Source organism: Microcaecilia unicolor, chromosome 11 (assembly GCF_901765095.1).
Source record: "Microcaecilia unicolor chromosome 11, aMicUni1.1, whole genome shotgun sequence".
Lineage (NCBI taxonomy): Eukaryota > Metazoa > Chordata > Amphibia > Gymnophiona > Siphonopidae > Microcaecilia > Microcaecilia unicolor.
The window spans coordinates 202,949,179-202,962,226 of record NC_044041.1 but is presented as its reverse complement, the minus strand read 5'-3'; the positions used below and the strand labels follow the sequence as shown (position 1 = coordinate 202,962,226).

Here is a 13,048-nt window from a genome sequence, read left to right as displayed (position 1 = left end):
CGGGGAGGCGGGGCCGATGATGGGGGAGGCGGGGCCGGTGACGTGGGAGGCGGGGCCGGTGACGGCGGGGGCGGGGCCAGTGACGGCGGGGGTGATGACGCGGGGGTGGGGGTGTCAGGGGCGGGGTTTGTGTTTGGGCGGGTTTTGGGCTGGTTTTTGGGCTGGATTGGGCTAGAAAAAAATTTTCCACCTGGCAACCCTGCTCTGAAATAGTCCAGATGGCAGGAGAGTTTCAAATCCTTGCCACAGCCTATTTCCAGGGAGGGTACTCCCCCCCCCCCCCTCGTACAAACTAATTCTATATAGCTAAGAATCTTTCTTTCTTTTCTTTTCTTTCTCTCTGTTCTGTGACCTTTGCATGACAGTGAAGAATAAAACTTTCCTTCCTATTGTTAGACTCTGTTCTGTAAAACTACTAATGCCTAGAGCCAATGGTATTTCTTGTGCTGTTGCGGGTGAGAAATAAAGATTCCTTTTCTTCTTCTAACTTAGCCTGATTTTTTTTATAAGAATAGCATGACCAAACGCGCGGCCTGCTTGACACACCAGGCAGGTTTTACTGCAGGAGCGTAAAACCATTTTCAAAAGATATTAGTGAAATAGAGAATGACATCCACAACCTGACGTTGGCAGAAGGTTTACGCTGACCTGGATCCCATCTGGCTCTCATCTTATGGGCCTCCTTCCAACTGTAAAACAAATTACTTTTCTATCGAAATCAAAGCGAGTGATGGATGCATATCTGATATTTAAAAAAAAACTGCAAGAATGCAATGGTTAGATTGAGTTTCACAGAAGTCAGGAATTCCACAGAGGCCAGACTGGTTCAGCATGATAGAAGGTCAGTTCCTGCTTTTTATCGATTAATACATCCCATTCATGGAGGATAAAGTCAGGTCTCTGCCAGGAAGAGAGGATTATGTGTGAATATAGAATCCTTTAGTTCAAAAAGGACCAACATGAAGCTACCAGGGAATAAGATACTGAAATGCACACTTTTACGTGGATCGCTGATCAGACTTCTGGAATAGTCTGCCTATCTCTAGAGATTACTTTTAAAAGGCTCGAGGTAGCCCAGAAAAAGTCAACCAAAATCGTGCATCGAAAGGCCCATGAAATGAGACCCAGGGACCTAAATAGATATACCCTAGGGGAAAGGAGAGATCACAGGATATGGGAGAGAGATCCAAAGAAGGCATCAATCATACCAAAGAGGCATTATTCAGGTGAAAGAAAGTTCCGGAACAAGAGGCCATGATATGGGCCTCCAAGGAGGTAGATTCAGCAGTAACAATAAGAAATATGTCTTCACAAATACATGAAGCAGCTTCCGAGGAGAGGAAAAACCAGTAAGAAAGTCCCCAAAGCCTGGGACTAGAGCAAAGGAGCCTAGCTATTATGAAATGAGGAATAAAAGTCAAGAAACAGAAAAATACATAAGCTGAAATGGGACTGATATACTACCTTTCTGTGGTTTTTGCAACTCCATTCAAAGCGGTTTACATAGTAAGTACAGGTACTTATTTGTACCTGGGGCAATGGAAGGTTAAGTGACTTGCCCAGAGTCACAAGGAGCTCTAGTGGGAATCGAACCCCAGGATCCCCCACTTCACTAACCACTAGGCTACTCCTCCACTAGCAACATTCCCCATAGAATCTCAAATAGTAGCAACATTCCATGTAGAATCTCAAATAGTAGCAACAGAATCTCAAATAGTAGCAACATTCCATGTAGAATCTCAAAAAGGGAAAGGGAAATGGGACTTGATATACTGCCTTTCTGTGATTTTTGCAACCACATTCAAAGCAGTTTACTTAGTATATACAGGTACTTCTTTGTACCTTGGGCAACGGAGGGTTAAGTGACTTGCCTTGAGTCACAAGGAGCTGCAGTGGGAACTGAACCCAGTTCCCCAGGATCAAAGTCTGCTGCACTAACCACTAGGCAGTAGCTCCACTCCATAGGACCATAATGGGCATCTTAACATTTAGCACATGCTAATTCTTAGCTTGTGTTGAATCCACTTGCGCACTTTAGTAAAATGGGCCCTTACTGTTTTGTATAACTTTTGTAAAAAAGATTCTGGGAAGGTTTTTTCAGCCAATGAGGTCATTACCAATTGAAGTCTAAAAGACTGGGTTCTGAGGCTTTTTCCTTCTCCAGAATAATTGAACTATACAATTTATTATTAGTATTAATTTGAGTGGGAATTGGGGTTAAGTTCAAGAGAGCTTGGGACCCCGGACATTTCCTCTATGGTTTTTCAGTCACTGCAGGGCTACAGACAGACACCCTGGGCCAGCTCCCTTCCATAGCACTGAGCCAGCATCAGTATTTCCTCTCATCTCTGAGTCACTAATACATACCAGACAGAAACATCTACCAAGGAAATTGAAAAGGAAGAGGAGGAAAGGGGGAGGGTGAGAATGTTCTGCTCCAGTCAGGACCTTCATCATCTCAAAATGCTACTACTTACATAGAGCAGATGAATGCAGATAAGGGCTGTAAGCGACTTTTCCCACATATTTGCTGTACATTTACACTAATATCTTGCAGATTCTGATACCATTTATTGGACCAGATGAGGGGTGAAGCATCTTTGTGTTGGGGCATTCTTCTGTGAGCGGAGAGCCTCATTTTCTCAATGACTGGCTACTAGAAGACATTTGTGCTGAGAAATGCCAGTACAGTGGGCATTTGCCTTATTCCTAGTGAGTTCTGATCCCTCTTTACTTACTTGCCAGTCAAGCCCCCACCCCTGTGGGCCAACACTTTACAAGACCAGAACACTGCACCAGTGATTTCACAGTAAGAATACTGAAAGGTAATTTTAAAACAATACAGGAACGTAAGACCTTTGAAATAAGAATGATTGAATATTTTGACACCCAACAAACAGGACTTAATAAGGATCTGGGTTTTCTAACCCATTATAAACCATAAAGCTGTATTTCTCTGTTTATTACCCTCCTATCACCTACCAACACCCATTCTGTTAGAATATCAATGAAATGCTTTGATGTCCCCATGCATACCCCCACCCTCCCACTCTGTCAGACTGTCAAAGTAATGCTTTGATGTTTCTCTGATATATACTATCTGCTACCACATTTGCTTATTTCTGATCTGAGGAAGAAGGGCAACCTTCGAAAGCTAATCAAGAAATGTATTAAGTTATGTCCAATAAAAAAGGTATCATCTTATTTTCTTTTCCATGTTTTATTTTGTTTGATTTCTATAGATTCTACATGGAATGTTGCTATTCCACTAGCAACATTCCATGTAGAAGTCGGCCCTTGTAGATCAGCAATGTGGCCGCGCAGGCTTCTGCTTCTGTGAGTCTGACGTCCTGCACGTACGTGCAGGACGTCAGACTCACAGAAGCAGAAGCCTGCGCGGCCACATTGCTGATCTACAAGGGCCGACTTCTACATGGAATGTTGCTAGTGGAATAGCAACATTCCATGTAGAATGTCCAATAGTAGCAACATTCTATGTAGAATCTCCAACAGTAGCAACATTCCATGTAGAATCTCCAATAGTAGCAACATTCCATGTAGAATCTCCAATAGTATCTATTTTACTGTCATAGTAATGCTTGAATGTTTTCACTTATATACACTGTCAGCTAGCACATTTGCTTATTTCCCATCTGACGAAGAAGGGCAACCTTCGAAAGCTAATCAAGAAATGTATTAAGTTATGTCCAATAAAAAAGGTATCATCTTATTTACTTTTCCATGTTTTATTTTGTTTGATTTCTATTGATAACCTTACCTGAATCTAAATCCTGCTTTGACTCTGTACCAGACGCCCAGGGATTTCTTTCTGTCCCTCCTTGGATGATCAGCTGCACTGTATGAAGCATGTCATCCAGCTAGTATATTTTCATGAGGTTCAATGACAAAATTTCTCACTTCCCCTCACAAATGCCGGGTCAAAGTGTCCCTCAAAAGAGAATTAGGAAGAATACTCATCCTACTCCCTTTACCCCCATTTCTCTGAGCTTTGCATGTTGTCCAAGCTAGCCAACCAACAGCACCACAGACAGATGCAGGGAGGGAGAGCCTGGTGTCAACAAATTTGCCAGCTCATTCTCCTTCTATTTTTTTTTTGGACCAAAGCATTCATCAGTGTGGAGAAATGAAGGAGTAGCCTAGTGCTTAGAGCACCGGACTGACAACCTGCTCCAAATCCTGCTGTTCCTTAACCTTATTGCCTCAGGTAGAAGCTTAGATCGTGTGCCCTCCGGGGACAGGAATATACCTCCTGCACCTGAAAATAATTCATCTTGAGCTACTGTGGAAAAGATATGGGCTGGAACCCAGTGGAAGTGAGCTCCGGAGTCGACCTGTGCGCGACCCCCATCAATACAAGATCAATGTTTGAGAAATAACCAAAATATTCAAATGAACTATCAGAATAGGCCAGGTTGGCAACGACTGTTGACTTGCCCCACCCTCCTACCCTGCTTGTACCTCTGTCAGTGTCAGGGCAACATTTCCTATGTCAGCAGTGAAACCAGACTGCCCCTTCCAGTTTTTCCTCCCAGGCACTTGTTAAAACAAACACAAAGGTACACTGAATCTAACTACAGTAATACCTCGGTTTTTGTTGACTTTGGTCATTGCTGGTTTCCGTTTTCGTCGATTTTTTCCGCGAAAAATTTGTCTCTGATTAAGTCGGTTGCCTTGGATTTCATCGGCGTGCCCACACGTGACCTAGCTGTTAATTTTGCAAAAACAAAGGGCGACCCACGCGTTCTCCTGCTCAGTGTGGCGTTGCTTCTCGTTGTGTGAGCATCACCCCACTCGTCTAGCCAAACAATTCCATGTTAAATGTTCATTGGATTTACATCAGGGGCGTAGCCAGACAACAGATGTTGGGTGGGCCAAGGCAAGAAGTGGGTGGGCATCAAGTGTTCTCCCCCTCCCCCACCAAAAAGAAATATCTCAGCTGGCGGGAAAATGCTTCTTTCCACCTTGGCAGTCTGCAGCAGGCATGCGCTGAAGACTGAGCATGCGCAGGTACCAGTATCAAGGAGAGTAGCGTTTTCATTACCATCAGGGGGAGGTCGTCAGCTGGTGGAGCTGGGGATCCCCACCAGCTACCACTAAATGTGTGCTACTGTTGGATGGGCCTGAACCCTAAGTGGGTGGGCCCTGGCCCACCCAGGCCCACCTGTGGCTACGCCACTGATTTACATTGATTCATATGGAAATAATTGCCTCGGTTTTCGTCGGTTTTGGATTTCGCTGATTGTTTTTGGACTGATTAATGACGAAAACCGAGGTATCAGAGATATCAGGATCCAAGGACTTGTGGTAAAAAGCCACTATTCCAACATGCCAGGGAAAGATTAAATACTGCTAGGATGCTGTTAGTCCGTGGCCTGATGTAGTAGAGAATGCACAGGGAATGAACAGTGAAAGGTCCTCTTGTCTGTTCTGCATCTGTGGTCCACACAGGGCCCTGTCTCAGTATTTTGAGAAAGGGAAGGATATACATAGAGGCATATTTTCAAAGCACTTAGCCTTCCAAAGTTCCATAGAAACCTATGGAACTTTGGAAGGCTAAGTGGTTTGAAAATATGCCTCATAGTAACATAGTAGATGACGGCAGAAAAAGACCTGCACGGTCCATCCAGTCTGCCCAACAAGACAACTCATATGTGCTACTTTTTGTGTATACCCTACTTTGATTTGTACCTGTGCTCTTCAGGGCACAGACCGTATAAGTCTGCCCAGCACTATCCCCGCCTCCCAACCACCAGCCCCTCCTCCCAACCACTGGCTCTGGCACAGACCGTATAAGTTTGCCCAGCACTATCCCCGCCTCCCACCACCGGCTCTGGCACAGACTGTATAAGTCTGCCCAGCACTATCCCCGCCTCCCAACCACCAGTCCCGCCTCCCACCATCGGCTCTGGCACAGACCGTATAAGTCTGCCCAGCACCATCTCCGCCTTCCGCCACCGGCTCTGCCACCCAATCTCAGCTAAGCTCCTTAGGATCCATTCCTTCTGAACATGTTACTATGTTACTATGTCTGTTCTGCATCTGTGGTCCACACAGGGCCCTGTCTCAGTATTTTGAGAAAGGGAAAGGTATGAGACCTGAACAGTGAGGTGGAACGGAAGTGTGGACATTATGGTTGATTACTTGGTGGGGTGCATGTGGGGAGGGACGGGTGCTGTATGTATGCATGTATTTACTTGTTTATTGGAATTTATTAACCACCCTTATGAAGAGTTTCTTTACCAGATATCACTCCCGTGCGTTTGTAAGGACACACATGACATTAGTACTGGTCCTCGGTTTATTGTAGCTGAAATCACAGCGCAGAGAGGAAACATTTTGTCTTTACCGCTCTCTCCCCTCCCAATCCCCTGAACAAAATAAACCGTCAGTTCTAGTCTTGACGCTACCATTGACCTTGTTTGCCCTTGAATATGTCACTTGGAATTCTAGTCCCTCTGAGAACCTAACTGGAACTTGGCAGCAGTGAAACGGTGACGGATTAGTTATTTCCTCAGAAGTTATAGCTGGGGGTAGCATGGCCATGTTAGGATCTCAATGAACCAGGGCCAGCCCTACCTAGAGTGCCAGAATTTGGGAGAGCAGAGCCAGTTAGATGGAACGGCATGACTGGCTGAGATCCACAGGCTTGCCAGCCAAAGAAGCAGGACAACAGGAGCTGATGCCATGACTGCCTACTCCTCCTCCTCCTCCTTAAGGTCGGCAGTGTAGGCAGATAAAGACCATACCATCAGGCATATTTTCAAAGCACTTAGCCTTCCAAAGTTCCATAGAAACCTATGGAACTTTGGAAGGCTAAGTGCTTTGAAAATATGCCTCCATGCCATCTATTCTCCCTATCACACTCCCTTAGACATCCTGTGTACTTGTCCCAGGTTCTCTTGAATTCAGATACTGTTTTGATCTCTACCACTTCCAGTGGGAGTCCATGCCATAAATTCACCACCCTTTCCACGAAGAACTCTTTCCTCAGGTTACTTCTGAGTTTATCCCTTTCACCTTCAAAATAGGTGTCACGAGGGCAGCAATTTTTGACGGTAATCTCATAAGTACATAAGTACATAAGTAGTGCCATACTGGGAAAGACCAAAGGTCCATCTAGCCCAGCATCCTGTCACCGACAGTGGCCAATCCAGGTCAAGGGCACCTGGCACGCTCCCCAAACGTAAAAACATTCCAGACAAGTTATACCTAAAAATGAGGAATTTTTCCAGTCCATTTAATAGCGGTCTATGGACTTGTCCTTTAGGAATCTATCTAACCCCTTTTTAAACTCCGTCAAGCTAACCGCCCGTACCACGTTCTCCGGCAACGAATTCCAGAGTCTAATTACACGTTGGGTGAAGAAAAATTTTCTCCGATTCGTTTTAAATTTACCACACTGTAGCTTCAACTCATGCCCTCTAGTCCTATTATTTTTGGATAGCGTGAGCAGTCGCTTCACATCCACCCGATCCATTCCACTCATTATTTTATACACTTCTATCATATCTCCCCTCAGCCGTCTCTTCTCCAAGCTGAAAAGCCCTAGCCTTCTCAGCCTCTCTTCATAGGAAAGTCGTCCCATCCCCACTATCATTTTCGTCGCCCTTCGCTGTACCTTTTCCAATTCTACTATATCTTTTTTGAGATACGGAGACCAGTACTGAACACAATACTCCAGGTGCGGTCGCACCATGGAGCGATACAACGGCATTATAACATCCGCACACCTGGACTCCATACCCTTCCTAATAACACCCAACATTCTATTCGCTTTCCTAGCCGCAGCAGCACACTGAGCAGAAGGTTCACGAGACCAGCATCCAAGTTTTCAATGCGTTCACAGTGCCAGCCTCAAACAGGAAGACAAATGGGGAGCTGCAAGTAAGTTGGGGCTGGCAGGACAGGAGCAGCCACGTGGCTTATTACCCTGGGCACTCAGTACCCTAATACCGGCCCCCGCAATGAACAAAGGACGGTAAACTCTAAGAGTGCTTGCTGTCTGGGATCTTCCAACCACAATTTCATCACGTGTCATCTCCTAATCGTGTCAAATCTGCAGAGATAACATGCAGATTCATTCTCAATTATTTTCTTGGACTCTCTTCTGTGCTGTCACTGGGAAACCATGTGATGGCTTGAGAGTTTAACAGATGCAGTATGTTGTGGAAGGAATTTTACTGCATGAGGTCTGGGCACAGTGGTCCTTTCAGTAGCCCCTGAATGGCCCAATTTGCCTTCCATATTATGGCAATTTGCTACACATTTTTGAAAAAGTGTTAATCAATTTGAGCTTAAAATAGATCGGAACAGCACACAAATTGTTTCCAGAATGCAAACGATGCTTATCAGTTTCCTAAAATCTTAAATCCTGACTTGGAGCAGAAGCAAAGCTAAGCTGAGCAACCAGGCTGAAGCCTGCTGTGAGGTAGACATCCCACCAGGACATCTTTCTACAGCACCTAGAGGTCCTGCTTGATTTCAGCATGAAATCCCCCCACCCCCCACAAAAAATCATCAACTTAAGAGCTGATTATTTATAAATTATTTGTCATTAGTTTTATGACTGGACAACTGTCCCTTGTCAAGAATGAAATGCCTGGGCCTGTTTAGTGGATGTTGATCTGCCATTAAGTGGAAAAGCTGGGTTCTATTCCCAGCCCAGGTCTCCTCTCCTAGGGTTGGGACTGGGTTGCTACCAGTGGGTGCTGCTGAAGAGACATACACAACCGCATAGCAACCTGTAAATATAAGGCGGGTTTGGAGAGAAAAGAAGCAGCTGTAACAATGTCACAGGACAGTTTCCTAGGGTGGCAGCTTCTGGGGGGTGGGGGGGGGGAGCAGCAGAGCAAAACAATATGAACCCAAACTCATCATTGTATAATTTCCCTTTGATTTGTTTTTATGGGAATGTTTTAAGAGTGGTGGTATTGAGGTGATCCGAATTGTCATTTAATTGTCAGTCTGAGGTGGGGGGGAGGAGCCTCCAGGTTCAAAAAGTAATTGAGCGAGCACTAGGTTGAAGGTCCCTATATGATTGCACTGGCCGTGCATGGGTCTCCAGTGCCCGAGAGCCTTTGAGGCATATTTTCAAAGCACTTAGCCTTCCAAAGTTCCATAGAAACCTATGGAACTTTGGAAGGCTAAGTGCTTTGAAAATATGCCTCAATGTCTACATTTGCACCCCCCCCCCCAAACGTGCACCACATCACAAAGGCCCTATACTTTTTAAAAACCTCCAACTCCTATTCTAGCGCCCCCCTCAGGCTGGAGCCGAGGAGACCTGGATTCCTCCCAAATTTCCCCAGAGTGATAGAGAGAGGAAACCACTAGGACTGACAGGAGGGACCAGCCGGTTTTTATCTGCCGTCATTTATTATAGTGTATGACACTGTTGGCACTGGGGAAGTTTAGGTGGGTTAAACAACGATTATTTCTCGGCAGGTAGCAGGTGCAGGAGGTATATTCCTGTCCCCGGAGGGCACACGATCTAAGCTTCTACCTGAGGCAATAAGGTTAAGGAACAGCAGGATTTGGAGCAGGTTGTCAGTCCGGTGCTCTAAGCACTAGGCTACTCCTTCATTTCTCCACACTGATGAATGTTTTGGTCCAAAAAATAAACGGAGAGTAAGCTGGCAAATTTGTTGCCATACATTAGCAAATTGCTACCAGGCTCCCCCTCCCTGCATCCGTCTGTCTAAGCCATCATTCTTTCTGGTGCTCTTCAGGAGCCCTTGATTGGGTAGACGTGAAGCGTCTGTTTACGCTTTCCAAAAATACTAGGACTAAGGGGGCATGCGATGAAGCTACAATGTAGTAAATTTAAAACGAATTGGAGAAAACATTTCTTCACTCAACGTGTAATTAAACTCTGGAATTTGTTACCAGAGAACGTGGTAATGGCGGTTAGCTTAGCGGAGTTTAAAAAAAGGTTTGGATGGCTTCCTAAAGAAAAAGTTAAATGAAAAAGTTAAATGAACTTGGGGGAAATCCACTATTTCTGGGATAAGCAGTATAAAATGTTTTGTACTTTTTTGGGGATCTTGCCAGGTATTTGTGACCTGGATTGGCCACTGTTGGAAACAGGATGCTGGGCTCGATGGACCTTTGGTCTTTCCCAGTATGGCAATAGTTATGTACTGATGAGAGGGTCTTTGATTCTCTCTTTAATCCACCACTTACAACCATATCTTTCTGTGCAGAAGCTCATGTTGGTGGTATCCAGTGTTCTAACTTGGACAATCTATATCTGTCTGCCACAAGACTGTTGCAGGAATGGCTAGGCCTGACAGAAGGAAGAGCGAATAATCTGAGGAGAGAGGAAATGAACCTGTGAAAGAAAGCTTAGGATCCCAGAAAGTCTGACTCAGCTGGAGGCCCAAAAGGAACAGGATTGTCCACAGCCCCTGTTTCTCTTTCTTCTCCATGACATAGACAGCAAGTCTGTCTCAATTTCAGCTGGATCTGTCTTTTATTATTATATTTAAACAGAACAGCGGAAGCTGGATTAATTCGTGCCGTGAACAGTTGTAGTTTTAAAGACATTGCTGAAAGCAGTGATCCCAGCCCACTCGCCTGTCGCTTGTAGAGGCGGTGATACCCCATTAAAAGGCAGCAACAAGAGGGCTCATTTAATACACAGACAAAATGGGAGCCCTGAAGGTGTGGACAACCCTGCCCTACTCCCGAGCCTTGGGTTTCCCACCATTTGCTCTCTAGGCAAACAGCAGCACCTAGAGAAACAGCCGTCATTACAGTCGGCCAGGAGCATTTAAGCATACATTACTTCATTATTAATTAGCCTGTTAAAAAGTGGAGCCCAGGTCAGGTTCTCAGGGAATTTTGAAAGCTATTAGTTCGGCAATAACCATCTTTTTTTCTTGAAGCAGAGAGAGGGTTTGGACTGGTCCAGGCCTGTTCCAAAATGCTGTAACCTTGCAGGTGAAAGGTCATGTGCATGGAACTGGCCTTCCATGACATTCCTTTCTTGGGCTGAAATGTTTTTATGATCCAAAACATTTCACATCTCACCTTCTTTCTCCCTCTGTCTTGACTCTTCTTTCTTTCTTTCTTTCTTTCTTTCTTTCTTTCTTTCTCTCTCTTCCTTTGTTTTTCTCCTTGGAAACTTTTTTCTCTTTCCATCATCTTTCTTTGTTCTCTCCCTTCTTTCTTCATCACTCTCTCCCTTGTCTCTTTCTGCCTCTCCTTTGTCACTTGCCTTCTTTCTACCTGTCTCCATTTATCTCTTCTTCACTCTCTCCCTTGTGTCTTTCTGTCTCTCCTTTGTCTCTTACCTTCTTTCTACCTGTCTCCATTTATCTCTTCTTCACTCTCTCCCTTGTCTCTTTCTCTCTCTCCTTTGTCTCTTACCTTCTTTCTTCCTGTCTCCTTTTATCTCTTCACTCTCTCCCTTGTCTCTTTCTGCCTCTCCTTTGTCTCTTGCCTTCTTTCCACTTGTCTCCTTTTATCTCTTCACTCTCTCCCTTGTCTCTTTCTGTCTCTCCTTTGTCTCTTGCCTTCTTTCCACTTGTCTCCTTTTATCTCTTCACTCTCTCCCTTGTCTCTTTCTGCCTCTCCTTTGTCTCTTGCCTTCTTTCCACTTGTCTCCTTTTATCTCTTCACTCTCTCCCTTGTCTCTTTCTGTCTCTCCTTTGTCTCTTGCCTTCTTTCCACTTGTCTCCTTTTATCTCTTCACTCTCTCCCTTGTCTCTTTCTGCCTCTCCTTTGTCTCTTGCCATCTTTCTACCTGTGTTTTTTTATCTCTTCTTCACTCTCTTCCTTGTGTCTTTCTGTCTCTCCTTTGTCTCTTGCCTTCTTTCTACCTGTCTCCTTTTATCTCTTCTTCACTCTCTCTCCCTTGTCTCTTTCTGTCTCTCCTTTGTCTCTTGCCTTCTTTCCACTTGTCTCCTTTTATCACTCTCTCCCTTGTCTCTTTCTGCCTCTCCTTTGTCTCTTGCCATCTTTCTACCTGTGTTCTTTTATCTCTTCTTCACTCTCTCCCTTGTCTCTTTCTGTCTCTCCTTTGTCTCTTGCCATCTTTCTACCTGTGTTCTTTTATCTCTTCTTCACTCTCTTCCTTGTGTCTTTCTGTCTCTCCTTTGTCTCTTGCCTTCTTTCTACCTTGTCTCTTTCTGCCTCTCCTTTGTCTCTTGCCATCTTTCTACCTGTGTTCTTTTATCTCTTCTTCACTCTCTTCCTTGTGTCTTTCTGCCTCTCCTTTGTCTCTTGCCATCTTTCTACCTGTGTTCTTTTATCTCTTCTTCACTCTCTTCCTTGTGTCTTTCTGTCTCTCCTTTGTCTCTTGCCTTCTTTCCACTTGTCTCCTTTTATCTCTTCACTCTCTCCCTTGTCTCTTTCTGTCTCTCCTTTGTCTCTTGCCTTCTTTCTTCCTGTCTCCTTTTATCTCTTCTTCACTATCTCCCTTGTCTCTTTCTCTCTCCTTTGTCACTTGCCTTCTTTCTACCTCTCTCCTTTTATCACTTCTTCACTCTCTCCCTTGCCTCTTTCTCTCTCCTTTGTCTCTTGCCTTCTTTCCACTTGTCTCCTTTTATCTCTTCACTCTCTCCCTTGTGTCTTTCTCTCTCTCCTTTGTCTCTTACCTTCTTTCTTCCTGTCTCCTTTTATCTCTTCTTCACTATCTCCCTTGTCTGTTTCTGCCTCTCCTTTGTCACTTGCCTTCTTTCTACCTGTCTCCATTTATCTCTTCTTCACTCTCTCCCTTGTGTCTTTCTCTCTCTCCTTTGTCTCTTACCTTCTTTCTTCCTGTCTCCTTTTATCTCTTCTTCACTATCTCCCTTGTCTGTTTCTCTCATCTTTGTCTCTTCCCTTCTTTCTACCTCTCCTTTTCTCTCTCTCTTCTTTCTTCTTTGCTCTCTCCTTTGTCTTTTTCTGCCTCTCCCACTCGATTCCCTTTTTCTCTCTTTTTGTTTCTTTCTACTTCAATTATTCCTTTGTCTATGTTTCTGTTATCTTTTTGTTCTCTTTCTCCTTCTCTTTCTCTCGCTTTGCATCCTTCTATTCATCTCTC

The 13,048-nt window shown here is 44.6% G+C and overlaps 1 protein-coding gene across 1 annotated transcript in view; it reads right to left on the bottom strand.

The window, feature by feature from the left end:
- Nucleotides 1-12,717, bottom strand: part of C11H1orf216 (chromosome 11 C1orf216 homolog) — a 34,369-nt gene extending 21,652 nt beyond the window's left edge. Inside the window, exon 1 of the mRNA XM_030220009.1 lies at nucleotides 12,621-12,717. Within this exon, the coding sequence (XP_030075869.1) occupies nucleotides 12,621-12,717 (97 nt within the window). The remainder of the gene's footprint in view (nucleotides 1-12,620) is intronic.
- Nucleotides 12,718-13,048: the final 331 nt, after the last annotated feature.